Source organism: Crocodylus porosus, unplaced genomic scaffold, assembly GCF_001723895.1.
Source record: "Crocodylus porosus isolate Cpor-Errol unplaced genomic scaffold, CroPor_comp1, whole genome shotgun sequence".
NCBI lineage: Eukaryota > Metazoa > Chordata > Crocodylia > Crocodylidae > Crocodylus > Crocodylus porosus.
In genome coordinates, this window is record NW_017728906.1 from 35,833,679 (window position 1) to 35,847,841 (window position 14,163).

The window sequence follows — 14,163 nt, forward strand, 5'->3', positions numbered from 1 at the left end:
CCCCCGTGTCCCTTCCCGTTTGCAGGGAGCAGAGAGCGGCGCTGGGCCCGCCCTGGCCTGCTGGGCCCGGCCCGGCCCGCTGCGTATTTTCCTTTACCCTGAAGGGGGTGGGGGAGGGGCAGGTGGGGGGTAGTTTTTCCTTTCCATCCGCAGGTTTGGGAAGGCTGGGGAGGTCCGCGGGGTAGGGGTGGGGTGCAGGGAGTGAGAAGGTTCTTCTGGTTGGACGGCAAGAGTAGCCATTAAGGAAAAAGAAGTGGTTGCACACGGGGCCAGCAAGGCTGTGAATGACCTGCCCACTTGTTCATGTTTTCTCGAGTAGCGGAAAGGTGGAAGGCCAGCAGAATGGTGAGCCAGCCCCAGCCCCGGGCCCGGCGGAGCCAGCCGACCCTTCTGATGCCGCAGCGTCGGGCACTGCCGGGAGTCATCCGAGTGATCAGATAGTGCAGAAAATAGAGGAAGTCCTCTCTGGGGCCCTTGAGACTGAGCCACAGCGTAAATCAGGTAAATTAAAACAGGGGTTTCGCTTTGTGTGTGTGTTCTTTCTTTAAGGAGGACACTGTTAGGCTTAAATATAGTCCTTTTTTTTAAAAAGAGGGATGTGTTTAGAACAATGTGCTTTTAAGCTTTTACAGTCATTTTACTATCTTTTCTGTTGCTGTGTTGAATAACCCGTGCAAGTTAGGGTCTGTTGACGGACAGATGTGTTCTAGAGCAGTGTTTCTCAACCTGTGGGTTGCAAGAATACATGAAAGGGTTGTGAACAAACTTAAAAAATGAATTATCCTTTAAAGGAGGGAAATGTGGGAAACTGTGGCTTTTCCCATGCAGGCTGGCAGAGCTCCCATCTTGCGAGGGGCTGCTTGGGGCACCCCATGCCCCACACACTCACCCTCTACCCTGCACAGAGGAGCTGGGGGCAGAGGATAGTGGGTCGAGAGTGAGGGGCGCTGGGTCAGGACTGGCCACTGATGTTTACAAATGGGTCCTGGTACAAAAGGTTGAGAACCATGGCTCTAAACCTAATTTTTTGGCATGTGTGCCCATAGTCCATCCCCTTTCCTTGCCCAAGCTGCTGCTTTGCTTTCTGCTTCCTGGTCTGTTTTCCCTTCTCAATCTTTTGCTCTGTGTTCTGCTTCCTTCCCCATGTTCCTTATTTCATTTGGTGCTCTGCTTTGTTTCCTGCCCTGCCTGGCACTGTGCTGCTGTCCACTCCCTCATCTGCCGCAGGCCACACACACAGGATGCCTAGGCCACTTGTGGCAGGCTGGCCACTCCTGTTCTAGGCCCTGAAAGTGATTTATCTACCAAGTGCTATTGAGCACGCGAAGGAAAAATAACTCGTATCTCAGTTTTTTTCACCAGTTACTCTACATTTAGGTTGTTTATGACTGCAGTAGGTAGGAAAAATAATCAGTGGCACAGTTTAAGGATTACTTTAATTGTTACATACTTTGCTATGCAGTTCATATTCTGACAAAACTCCTGCTGAAAGCTGATGGACATTTTCCTGCATCAGGAGTGTAGATTTGCCATGCTAGCTTACTTTAATAATTTATTCTAAGTTATCTTGTCTCTTACTGTAAACCACATTAAGCTTTCTTGGCGAAGGGTGAGCTACGAATCTAATAAATAGCTTTCCAAGCTAAAAAAATGTAGGATCAGGAACGTGCATAACGTACGGGTTATTCCTTGTCTTAGGCCACATCCAGGCTGTGGGGCTCTTTGTGGGCCACAGATGGACATGATAGCGAAGGATGTCCCCTGCTACTGACGTGTCCCTAATAGGCCTCTGTACCAAGGATTTCAGTGGTGGGCCCCCCACCCCTCCTTGTTCTGCCCCCAGATTCTGGCTGCACTTAGAGCTGTGCGGGCCAGACAGGAAGGTGTTGTAGGCCATGTTTGACATCTCTGGTATAAGGTGTGAAAGGACGTATATTGTTTTTCACAGTATTAATGAGTGCAGTTACCAAATTCAAAACTGAGATTGCATAAAGATTTTTTTTTGCTACAGCAGTCCAACCTTTGAGGTGCCTAATTTCAGAGTACTCTGCAGTTGGAGTATTGTGTCCAGTTCTGGGTACCACACTTTAACAAGGGCATGGACAAGCTTGAGAGAGTCCAAGGAAGAGCCATCCATATACTCAGAGTCTTACATGGTGAGGAAAGGCTGAGGGATCTGGGACTCTTCACCCTGAAGAAAAGGCAGCTAAGAGGGGACCTGGTAGCAGCTTACTGCTACACTAGAGGAGTACATCAAGGACTTGGTGAGCAACTGTTCACCAGGGTACCCTTGGGGAAAACTAGGAGTAATGGCCACAAGCTCAGGCTCAGCATTAGGAAAAACTTATTCACAGTCAGGGTGTCCAGACTGTGGAATAAGCTCCCTTCAGAGGTGGTGCAGTCACCTACCCTGGAAATCTTCAAGAGGAGACTGCACAGTCCCTTTGCTGGGGTCACCTGACCCCAAGTTATCTTTCCTGCTTGGTGCAGGGAGCTGGACCCAATGATCTGAGGTCCCTTCCACCCTTACAATCTATGACTATTTCCCTATTTGACCTAAAGTTCTCTAGGTACCTGCAATTCTGTTTTTTGAACATGTTCAGAATTTTTTGAGTTTGAGGAGAGAAGTGCCTAGAACCTACTAATATCCAATAAGAATCAATGATTTTCTTTCACATTATCCACATCCTCCCCTCCCCTCTCCTCCCCACAAGCCACCTGTGGAACAGTTGGGGTGTTCATTATATTTGAAGAAAAAGGCTCCTTGTAGGTCTGGAAACTTGGCAGTGGGGGAGGAGGGCAGAGCAGTTGCAGGATTCGGAGTCATGGCAATTAATGCTGGTACTGCTTTTCCTCCCCTCCTGCCATTGCCAAATTTCTGGACTCATGGGAAGCTCCCCCTTCCTCCCCAGCTACATGCTGGATCAAGCCTGGTTGCAGGGTTGGCTCATGGCTGGACCTAACACTCCAGGTCCAACCCCCATGTGCTGGCTCTGGAGTCATCTGTCTGGTTGGACCCAGTGTGCTAAGTCTGGGTCTGTGTGTTGTCTTTGGGCTGTGTTTTGGGTTGTACCAGCACTGTGGCTCCAGCCCCAGGGCCAATGCAGCCAAAATGGGCCCTGCTGCAAGGCTCTGATCCCAGAACTGGTATAGTCACATAGGGTCATGGCCACCTCCCAAGCCCCCAACCCTGGCACATGGCTCCCAAGACCCCAGCCACAGTGTGGAGTCCTCCAGCTCAGTTGTGCAGCCCTGGAGACCCCAGCTCTTAGCTACTTACCTGTACTCTGAGGTAAGATTTTTTTTTTCCCTTGGGGCCTTCCCATGGTAAGGTGCAAGTTCTGTTTTGGGGGTACATTATATGTAGGGACCTATTTAAATTGCAGCAAGACAAAGGGCTTTTGGCAGCCTCCTCATGGCGCACAGAGCCAGTTTCACAGACATTTTGCACTGGGCCCTGCCCTTTGGCACTGATTGGCAGAGGCCCCACCTCGGCAATGATTGGTAGAGAGACCATGGTAGGGGGAGGAGGGACAAGGAGACAGCCATCATTTTGTCTGCTGCCCTTTGTGCCACCTGCCAGCCAGTACCTTTTCCTCAGGGGAGGGAGTACCACTGGGGAGCTGGCATTTTATTTTAATTAGTTAATTTGTTGTTAATTTTGTAGATTTCACAGATAAGTCTGTATTTCATGATTTCTGAAAAATCATAAATTGTGTCCCTCATTATTTGCAAGAAAATGTAGTAGGTGCTGCTACCCTAAAGTTTTCCCTGTGAGGCCAAGATCAGCTCCTTGCGAATTGCCATGCTTGTAACTTACTTTCTATTGGGTATGATGGAGGAACAGAAGGAAACCTAGTGGTTAAAACTTAGGGAGTTAGGAGGCTTGGGTACAGTGACCTCTTATCTGCTTGGAAGGGAGTTTAAACTTCCATCTTCTGCCTCCTGTGAGAGTTGCCTCACCCATAGGTAGATTAATGCATGAGCCCAGGGGCCCCTACCACTTCGGGGCCCCAGGATCCTGATCAGCAGGGAAGCAAAAAACTAGGTTTAAATTTGGCATGTTTCTGTCTCCCAGCAGAGAGGCAAAACTGGTGCCAAGTTTAAAACCCTGTCTTTTCTGTTTGCTTCCCTGCAGATGGGAGCAGAGCCCCTCCCCTAGTGGAGTTGCGGGGGCCAGGAGTGCTGTGCCTGTGGGGAGTCAGGAGCATCATGCTGAGCTGTGTCTGTGCAGGCTGGCAGTGGCCCTGGAGGGGGTATAGCCCCCCAAAATTCAGTGTAGCCCCCCCTCCCGGCACTGTCATCTGCGCACGGAGGTGCAATGCTGGGCTCCTGGCCTAAGTCAGCCTGGCCTAGTGCACATGCACAGCTGCAGGGACACAGTTGGGCAGCAGCTCCCTGCTGGTCAGTGCAACAGGGGCTGGGTGAGAACAAGATAGAGCCATGTGTGGGGAGGGGGAGAGGGAGCTGCCTCAGAGTGCTGGGGAGGGGGGAGGTTGCACGTGTGTGCACGCTCATCTGTGTGTCAGTGCATCTGAGCGTGCGTGCATCTTTGTTCGTAGCAGGGAGAGTATGTTTGTGTCTGTGTGCAGAGTGAGTGAGAGTAGTATGTATGTGCCTGTATGCGTGTATGTTTGGCTATAGCAGGGGGGGCAGGTAGCAGGGAGAAGAGGCAGGCATGTGCCCCTCAGCCTGGCAGGGTCCACCCAGCTTCCCCCGCCAGCATCAGGAGTGGAAGGTGGCAGGGGGCCTCCAATTTTGTGTTTGCCCAGGGCCCCAGTACACATTAATCTGCCTCTGCCCTCACCATAGGGCAGGGGTGGGCAATTATTACCCAGTTTTTGCAGACTGAGGGCTGCGTGAGTAGTTCCACCCCTTGATAGGTGCCCGACCCCCCTGGTCACCATCTTGGGACCAATGTCTCAGGGCCAGCGCCAGTGGGACTCAGAGCGGGGCGCAGTCTGGCAGGGAAAGGGGGGAGCTGGCCTGGCTCCATAGAGCCCCTGCCAGCCAGGACCCTGTACTCCTGCTGACCTGCTCTGGGCCCCACCGGTGCTGGCCCCCCGAACACCGGTGTGGGTCCCGTGCACCTGCTCACTCCCATTGCTCCCCCCAGTTCTGTGGTAGAGGTTGGAGGCAACATGCAGCCCTGACACCGTGCTCTGTGGCAGGGAACGAGGTGGTCCTGAGCGCAGGGAAAAGCGGCCCTTTGCCTGCCCCGTGCCTGGCGGCCCATGCTGCAGCTGCTCACAGCCTGTGTGGGGCTGCCTGTGTCTGCTCAGGACAGCTCTGCGTGGGCTGAGAGCAGCTGCAGCTGGGAGCGCCAGCCAGGGGTCAGGCAGGGGCTGCTTTTCCCCAGGGTCCTCCTCTTTCCCCTGGGTCCTACTGCCCCTGTTTCTTGTCTTTTTTTACAGGAATCAAAGACAAAGAAATATAAATTTTCTAAAATTTTTAGGGGCCCCACAGGCGAGATAGAATGGCCTCCGGCCCATGGGCCATGTTTTTCCCACCACTGCCATAGGGCTATATCAATGGTTCTTAACCTTTTTAGACTTAAGGCAGCCCTCAGAAAATGTCAGCTGTTTTCACTGGTTTTTAGTCTGCGAAAAAATAGAGCATTTTTTCTGTTGCAGAGAAATCGGAAAGATCATGACTCCAGATTTCTGCATGAGATCTCTGGGTTTCTCTTATAAATTGCGTTTGTAAACCTTACAGTACTGACACTGTGTGGCAGCCCACAGCACCTTTGAAATGATCTAAAGGCATCCCAAGGTGCTGTGGCACTCTGGTTGAGAATCACTAATCTGGGGCTTGGCAGTCTTTGGTTTATGGCCTACTTGAAGTCCACAAAGAAGTTGGAATGCTGCCTGTTCCCTCCACTGCTATCTTTGCCTGTGCTTACCTTTACTGCAGAATTTGCCATTCTCCATTGTCACTGGGGTAGAGGATTGTTAGTGTGAGTAAGTATAAGTGATTTGGGTGCTCTTGGGATTGGATATTTGTGGCCTGTAGTGGCAAAAGATTTCTGACCTATGTGCTAGTCTGTTTAGGGCATTTTTTTTACTTCTGTGGAAACTGGACTGATGTGTTGAAAGGAATGGAAGATTCTTGGCCAGGAAGAGTGTGGGGTCAGAAAGGACCCTGTTTGTCGGCAAGTGTCAAGGATTGCAACAGTGTACCAGTCCAGTATATCAATCCCAGCTGAAACATTTCAAAATAAATGCTGCAGCCTTCTCTATACCTAGGTAGGGGGCACTAGCACAGGCTGCAGGAACATACGGTTCTGTTCTTGGCTTCTGCCACCTCCTCCTATCCTAGAGACAAGAGGTATAAGTGCAGGAGAGCAGAGAGGCAAGTAGGCCACCAGGAGTCTGATACTCCAGCTCCTGTTTCCTCCATTTCTCCTTCCCCTTCTCAACAGAGTGGAAAGGTACAGGGGACTTGAGCCCAGAGGATTTAGCAGCAGTGGCATGGGTAGGAGGTAGGTGGCGGGGTGTGGCTGGGATTTCAGTGGCTCTCTCTCTCTCTTTCTCTCTCTCTTCCCAGTCGAGATGTTACAACAAGTGAAATGCTCCAAAAATAGTACATCATGGAAAAAAATACTGTTTTGAGCTGTTTTCGTTGTTTTGGAATGTTTCAAACAGCTTGTATGTGTGGACCAATAGTTCTTTGAAACATTTCAAAGACATTTGAAACTAATTGGCTGCTTGCGGATGGGGGGTGGTTTACTTTAAAGTTGGCATGCTCTCATGCTAAGCCCAGTGCATGCCCAGAAGAGGCAACATGTTAATTGGGCTCAGCTCTGCAACATCTGTATAGACCAGGCACTTCAATCTATTGGTTGATTGAATCAGTTATTACGTAAAAGTACCAAAAAGCCATGCTGAAGCACCTGATCTGTACTGATGCTGAAGAGCCAGGTTAAACTAATGCATTGCTACTTCTGGTAAAGCACAGTTTGTTTAGGTTTTTTTTCACGTCTGCAAGCAGGTTTTGTTACTTGTGTCCACACCCCAAAATTATTAGCAAGGAAGTGGTTCTGGGTTCTGATCTCTGTTTCCAAAACTGTTTCTGCATTTTTCAAAAAAAAAAAAAAAAAAGAATTTAAATTTACATTTGAATTTAAGTGAAAAGCCCAGTGGTTTTAAAAGTTCCTGAAGTCATGGAACACTGTCATCACACTTCTGTCATGGACCCCCTACCCTTGTCTTTAAGACTGTAGGGCCAGGTAACCTGTCCCTGTTGTGGTAGTGCATCACAGCCTGGCCCGCTCCACCATTGTCCCCTTGTGACCCATTGTAGAAGCCCAGTGTTTGGCAGAATGCAGTTTGCAAGCCACTGGTTTAACTCAGAGTATTGCTTAAATGGTAAGCACCGCTGTTCTGTTCTTTTTCTTCAAGCAGTTTAGGATCCTGCTATAGATTCCAGGTGGATGCCTGTAGCTTTCACAGCCTGTAACTTGTATTTAGATGCCTATGCTTGTAGAGAGGAGGATGGTTTCAAACACTCCGATCTGTAGCATTTACTATTAACTAGGGAATAGGGGGTTTTCTGCTCAGTGTGGAAATTTATTTTGTGTGCCTAACTCCTTCTGCTCTGTGTAGGGAACCATTATACCCAATTCTGGGCTTTTAATTATGTTCTGGGAACTAGTTGCCTAGAATTTGGAAGTTGAAGCACTGAACTCATACAAGTTTATCTTTTTTTCCCTTTTGATCTTGCACTTACTTGCTACCCCTGTATGAGGTCCATCTGTTTCTGTTGCACTATATTAAGTGCATAGTTTAGTGTGCCTGGGTCTTAGCAGGATCAAGGCTTTAATGATCACTTATCAGTACCTTAGTAAAGTTACATTTTTAAAGTCTGATTTTAGTTTCAACTAAAAGTATCTTCTGCTTTTATTTCATATTGGATAGTGGTAATGGGTAAATTTTAGTTTTTAGCTGCTTTACTTTTATCACAAGGTCATAGATACTAGAGGCTGGAAGGGACCTCACGAGATCATTGGGTCCAGCCCCCCTGCACTTGGGCAGGACTTTCTTCTTTTACTGTATCATTAAAGTAAATCACAATTTTTTTGTCAAATAGTTAAGATTATTCTATACTAGCACAGGGATGCTCAACCTCTGGCCCATAGGCCAGATCTAGCTCGTGGAGCTGTGTGATCTGGCCTGTGGGTCCCAAGAGTCTGGAAATTTAGCAATGAGGAAGCAGTAGCAAAATTAGCATTGCCACTTTGCTTGTTCCCTCTGGCCTCTCAGGGTCCCACACTGTTGTATTTCCTGCCACAACTTAATGTTATGATTGGACAGGGAGGCTGCCTCTAGAGCCTGGGTGGGCAGTTATTTGCTGCTGGAGGGCCCACTTAAGGCATTTTGGTGAACTGTTTTAGGGATGGGGGGCAATAGATCTGGTACTAGGCCATCTCTGTCCTGCACCCACTGCTGGAGGCACTGGACAGGGTGGGTGGGGTTTTCATGAAGACTAGCCCAGGACTCCTGTGAGCAGAACAAGCTTGGCCATGCAGATGGGGTGGTGCCGCAGGGAGTAGGGTGATGATGATGTAGGGCTGGGGTCTGGGGAACAGCTGTGATCAGCTCCCTGCATGCCCACACACCCCTGCCTGTGGAACTGGGTGCAGGGACATGCGGGGAGCAGATTGTGGCTCTGCTCTCCACTTTGGGCTAGATCTGGTTTGCCCACCCCTGCTCCAGAGGGTATGGGGGTCTTAGGCCCTTGTCTGGGCTTAAGCCTTGTCCCACTTTACTCTGGTTGGGCCCATTCTACCTGGGATTTGCTGTCACAGGACTGTTGGCTCCCGTGCCCCACCTCCAGGCATTCCATCATGAGCTTTGGGCCTCTTGGCCCCTGGTTGTGCCCTCGTGGGCTCTGGGCTTGTGCCCCCAGTCTTTGCTATCCAGTACCACAGTCCTTCTGCTAACAGCAGTGGTAGACCCTTCAAAGGGCCTAGGTCAGGAGCTGGGGTGCCCTTGGCATTCTTGGTGGTCTCTTCCACCTCTACAGCCACAATCTGATCTTTGGAATTTAAATACAAACAAAAAGATACGATCTTCTGCTCTCAAACAAAAGGCTACCATGTGTTAACACTACACTGTGGGAAAGCTATTATGTAAGGCTCCAAATTACTTATGTGCATGTCTGGTGCTGCAAGGGCTTCCTGTAGCTTCCCTGCAGCCTGGAGTCCTTCCTCCTTGTCCCATCAGGCCCTATTCCTCCCTTAAGTTCTTCTTGTAGCTAGCAGGGCCAGACTGCCTTGCTTGCTTCAGGTCCTGGGCTTATTTTTCTCTTGTGGTGGGGGTGTCACCTGACTCTGCTTCTGTCTCAGGTCTGTCAGTCATTGGTTATACTATGTTGGTTACATATAAGGCAGGTGGCCATTTTATTCAAGGGCCTTCTGTCACTATTAGTTTGTCCAGGTGGCTGGTGATGGCCAGCTGATCCTTGGCTCCCCCTCTTCTTCAGTGATTGTAGGAGCCCCAGAATGCACTGTATTAGCAAAACAATTAAAAAAAAAAAAAAAACTTTGAAAAACCTGTAAAGGTTTTTTTTGAACATGTAAACCAGATTCCAGGTTAATTTTGACGTCAATTTAAAAGATGCATATTTAGCAAGTAAAGTAAAAGCTTTGGCTAAGCTTAGAGTTTGGTAAATTTGGCATCTGTTTCTTCTGCTGCTCCTACATTTTGTATTTTTCACATTTTCTTTCAAAAGTAATCATACATTTCCTGTAAATACTTTATTTACTGATCAAAGGAAAGTTTTTTGTTGCATAATGTGAATCAATCTAGTTTGTTGTTTTAAGTGTAAAAAGCCTAGTAAAAATTGACAAGAAGCAGTTTAAATACTTAAATTTATCTTTTAAGATAATTTATTATTTTTCTTACCTAGGCATCTTTCATGTGCTTGCTAATGAAAAAGTCACTTAGGTTGCATAACACGTTGATTTTTAAATTGTGGGTTTAATTTCTCTCTCCCCAAATATTAGTTAAAAGATGAAACAAAATATTTATTTTAATAGTTTTAAAGAAAATGTTCTTTCTTTTTAGATGTAGATGTAGACGCAGCAAAGAGTACATCTCAGTCTTCAAAAAGAGGTCCTACTGATGAAGTAGAAGATGAAATTCCAAGAAAAAAGTCCAAGAAAAACAAGAAACACAAAAGCAAGAAGAAGAAAAAGAAGAAGAAGAAGAAAAGGAAGAAAGAAAAAAAACATAAGAAGCAGCCAAAGGAATCAAAATCGAGTGCACAACATGGAGGGCATACAGACTTACAACCTGCTTCTCACTTGAAACCAGAAAAAATGATTGCAGAGCATGGAGACCATGCAGTTTCAGATCATGTCTGCCAAATGCAGTCAGAAGAAGTGAGCTCAAAAATAAGTGAAGAACATGAAAGACATTCAGGTATAGGACTTGTTTCTCATTTGCTATCAGATTCTCAGTCTCTGGAAAACCTTCAGAGTGAAAAAACAAACTTGACCATCAGTGATACATGCAGTGCATTCAGTTTACAAACTGGCAAACTTTATCACCATGAAGAAAATGCTAGTATAACTACAATTAAAGATTGCACTAAAGAAGAGCCAGCTAAAGTAAAGCGGCTGAGTGAGCCTCATGAAAGTATGTATCATATAGCTGTTAACATGAGTGAAAATGATGTACCTTTGACTGTTGATGCTGAAAGTGGTACTTCATTTACCAGTAGAACTAGAGTTGCTAGTAAGTCTGAAATTGAAAAAGATTTGGAAGCTGCTTCAACTTCTGGGAGAATGAAAGCGCTCGAAGATTCAAAAACTATTCTGAAATCTGTGAGCACTGGAGAAACAAAAGATTCAGAAACAACCACAGAATCAGAGGCCACAGCACAAGTGAAATACCTTGAAACAACTCTGAAATCTGTGACTGTGGCAGGGACACAGATTTTGGAAGCATCTCTAAGATCTCAGTCTCTGGGAAGTGATTTGGTATCTATGCCAAAATCTGTGGCTGAGATGGAGGTTTTGGAAACAAGCCAAGGACCTATGCACGCGGCAGAGGTGAAACATTCAGAAGTGACTACAGGTTCTGCGCTCATGGGAAATATGAAAGATTCAGAAGCAGCTGTGGAGCCTGTAATTGTGGCAGGCACAGAAACATTCTTGGAATCAGTGACTGGGGCAGATAAAGAGTCTGCGCACATAGGGGACATGAAAAATTCAGGTAAAGTTCTGGGACCTGTTGCTGTCTTGAAGGCTTCGGAAGCAGCCCTGGCAGCAACGGCTGTGACGGAGGTGAAAGGTTCAGAAGCATCTATGGCATCTGTACATGTGGGTCATAGGAAAGATTTAGTCTTGACATCTATGGCTATAGCGCATGTTTTAAAAGCAGTCCAGGAACCTGTGTCTGTAATGGAAGTAGAAGGTGCAGAATCAACTCAAGAATCTCTACAAATCGAAGAACTCAAAGATTCAGCTGCAACTCCAGAGCTTATGAGAGGGGCAAAAAATACTGAAACTGCATCAGAATCTCCAGGTATAGTTTCTGAAGCAACTCGAGAAATTGTGCCTATAGAAAAGGTGAAAGGCCCAGAAAAATATCTGAAAAGGAAAGGAGAGAGTGCTTCAGTAATGATCCTAGAATCCTCAGCCAGGCCAGAAGCAAAAGACCCACAGTTAATCCATGAGCATATGGCCATGGTGGAGGCAAAAGTATTGGAAGCAGCTCCGTTGTCACTTGAAATGAAAGGTGTGAAAGTTCTAGAAACAACCTTAGATACAATGGCAACAGAGAAAAGAGTTGAAACAATTCCAGTATGTCTGCAAATGGATGATATAAGAAATTTAGAGGCAGCTGCAGGAACTGTGACCATGGCAGAGGTGAAAAGTTTGGAAGCAATGTCTCCATCTCTGCAAACAAAGAGTGTCAGAGATTTGGAAGGAAAACTAGGATCTGCGGGTGTGGTGAAAGTTTTGGAAGGAGCACTAGAACCTGTAGTTGTGGCGGTTGATTCAAAAGTGGCCTTAGAACCTGTGGCAGTGACTAAGTTTCCAGAAACAACTGTGCAGCTGGAAGGTGCAAAAGACTCAGAAAGGTCAGAGTTACCTCAGTTGTCCATGCAAACAGAACATACAAAAGCTTCAGAAGTAGCTCTTGGGTCTGTAGCTGTAGCAAAGATGAAGACTTCGGGAGCAGTTGTAGAGTTTGTGGCTCTAACAAAGGTGAAGGATTCAAAAGAAACTGTAAAATCTGAGGTCACAATAGAGTCTAAAGATAGAGAGAAGTCAAACAAAAGAGCTTTAATTTCTGAGACATCAAAGGTGAAAAGCTTGCAAACTGTTATGGAATCAAAGGCGGCATCGGCAGAAGTGAAGCTTTTGGAAGCATCCGGATTTGAGGTAATGTCTGAGATGAAAGACTTTGAATCAGTTGTAGAACAAGTAGCTATAGCAGAAGCCACATCTTCAGAACTATCTCTGCAATCTCAGGCAGTGGCAGAGCTGAAAGCTTCAGAAACACCTATGGAAGTTCAGGCCATGGCAGAAGGAAAAAACTTGACATCTCTACCATCCAAAGTCATGATGGAAGCAAAAGAGTTGGAAATAACTCCACAGACAGAGGCTGTGGTAGAGGACAAAAATTTTGAAACTGCTCCAAAGTCTGTGGCTGCCATAACAGACACACGATACTTGGAAGCTACAACAGAATTTGAGACTATGCCAGAGGTGAAGGAGTTGGAAACCGTAAAAGACTCTGAAGCAGTTCTTGAATCTGAGACCATCACAGGCATGAAAGTTCCAAAATTGCTACCCGTAACAATGGTAAAAGCTTTGGAAGCACATTCAGAATCTCTGCCCTTGGCAGATGTGCAAAGTTTAGAATTAGGTAGAGTCTGTGACAGTATGACTGTGGTTACTGCTGCAGAACCTAACATCATCACAGAGGCAAAATGTTTAAAACCTATTCCTGAATCTGTGCACACAGAAAGTATAAAAGATTCAGAGGCAGTTCCAGAACTTCTGCACACAGCAGTGGTAAAAGTTGCAGAATCAACAGTAGAATTGGAGGCAGGAGAAGTGAAAAATTTGGAAGCTACTGTAAGAGATGTGATTGAAAAAACAAAACCTGTAGAAATAGGAGATTCAGAAACTCTTCTAGCATCTGAAACCATGATGGAGGTGGAGGTGTTAGAAACTACTTCAGAATCTTCTATCAGAGCAACATTAAACAATTCAGAAACTATTTCAATGCTTAAGGCTGACCAAAAGAAAGATTTTGAAATGGCTTTAAAAGCAGAGGCTTTGGTGGAAGTGAAAGATTTGGAAGTAGCTCCAGAAATGTTGGGCACTGCAGAAGTGAAATGTTTGGAAGAAGTTCCAAAATCTGCAGGCGTAACAGAGATGATAACATTGCCTTACATGAAAGATTTGGGAACAGTGATAGGTGTAGAGGATTTCAGAACTTTACCAAGTCATACTGCAGATGTGAAAATTCCAGACCCAGATCAAGAATCTAAGTTAATGGTGGAAGTGAAAAGTTTGGAAACAATAACCATTGAAGAGGCAAAAAATTTAGAAGCAACTACAGATTCTTTGCATACCACTCATGTGACAACTTTGGAAGCAGGCCAAAGACCCAAGGTACCACCTGGGGTAAAAGTCTCAGATGCAGCTCTGGGACCTGGACCTGCGTTGCTGGCAGTGGCAAAACTCTCAGAAGCTGCTTCACGGCCAGGACCTCTAGTGCCAGCAGGGGTAAGAGTCTCAGGAACCGCCTCAGGGCCTGAACAAGTGGTACCGGCAGTAGCAAAAATCTCAGAAGCTGCCTCAAGGCCTGTACCTGTAGCACTGACAGGGGCAAGAGTCTTGGAAGCTGCCCCAAGTTCTGGACCTGCGATGCCAGCAGTGGCCTCCAAGCCTGGACCTGTAATGCCAGCAGTGACAAAAGTTTCAGAGCCTGTCCCAAGGCTTGGGCCTGCAGTGCTGGCAGTGACAAGAGTCTCACAAGCTATTCCAGGACCTGTGGTGCCAGCAGTGGCAAAAGTCTCGCAAGCTGCCCCAGGGCCTGGGCCCTCAACACCAGCAATGGCAAAAGTCTCGCAAGCTGCCCCAGGGCCTGCAGCGCAGGCAGTGGCAAAAGTCTCGCAAGCTGCCCAAGGGCCTGCAGC

General features: G+C 46.9%; 1 protein-coding gene across 9 annotated transcripts in view; it reads left to right on the forward strand.

The window, feature by feature from the left end:
• The first annotated feature begins 215 nt into the window (after positions 1-215).
• The window catches only part of SON (SON DNA binding protein), a 65,993-nt gene continuing 52,045 nt past the window's right edge, over positions 216-14,163 (forward strand). For 3 of the 9 annotated variants that reach the window (XM_019528844.1, XM_019528845.1, XM_019528846.1), the window contains exons 1-2: positions 220-501; positions 10,068-14,140. In XM_019528844.1, coding sequence (XP_019384389.1) covers positions 285-501; positions 10,068-14,140 — 4,290 coding nt within the window. In that variant the 5' untranslated portion in view covers positions 220-284. Of the gene's footprint in view, positions 502-10,067; positions 14,141-14,163 lie in introns of all 9 variants that reach the window. The other 6 variants (XM_019528850.1, XM_019528851.1, XM_019528847.1 and 3 more) reach the window with 4 other exon arrangements.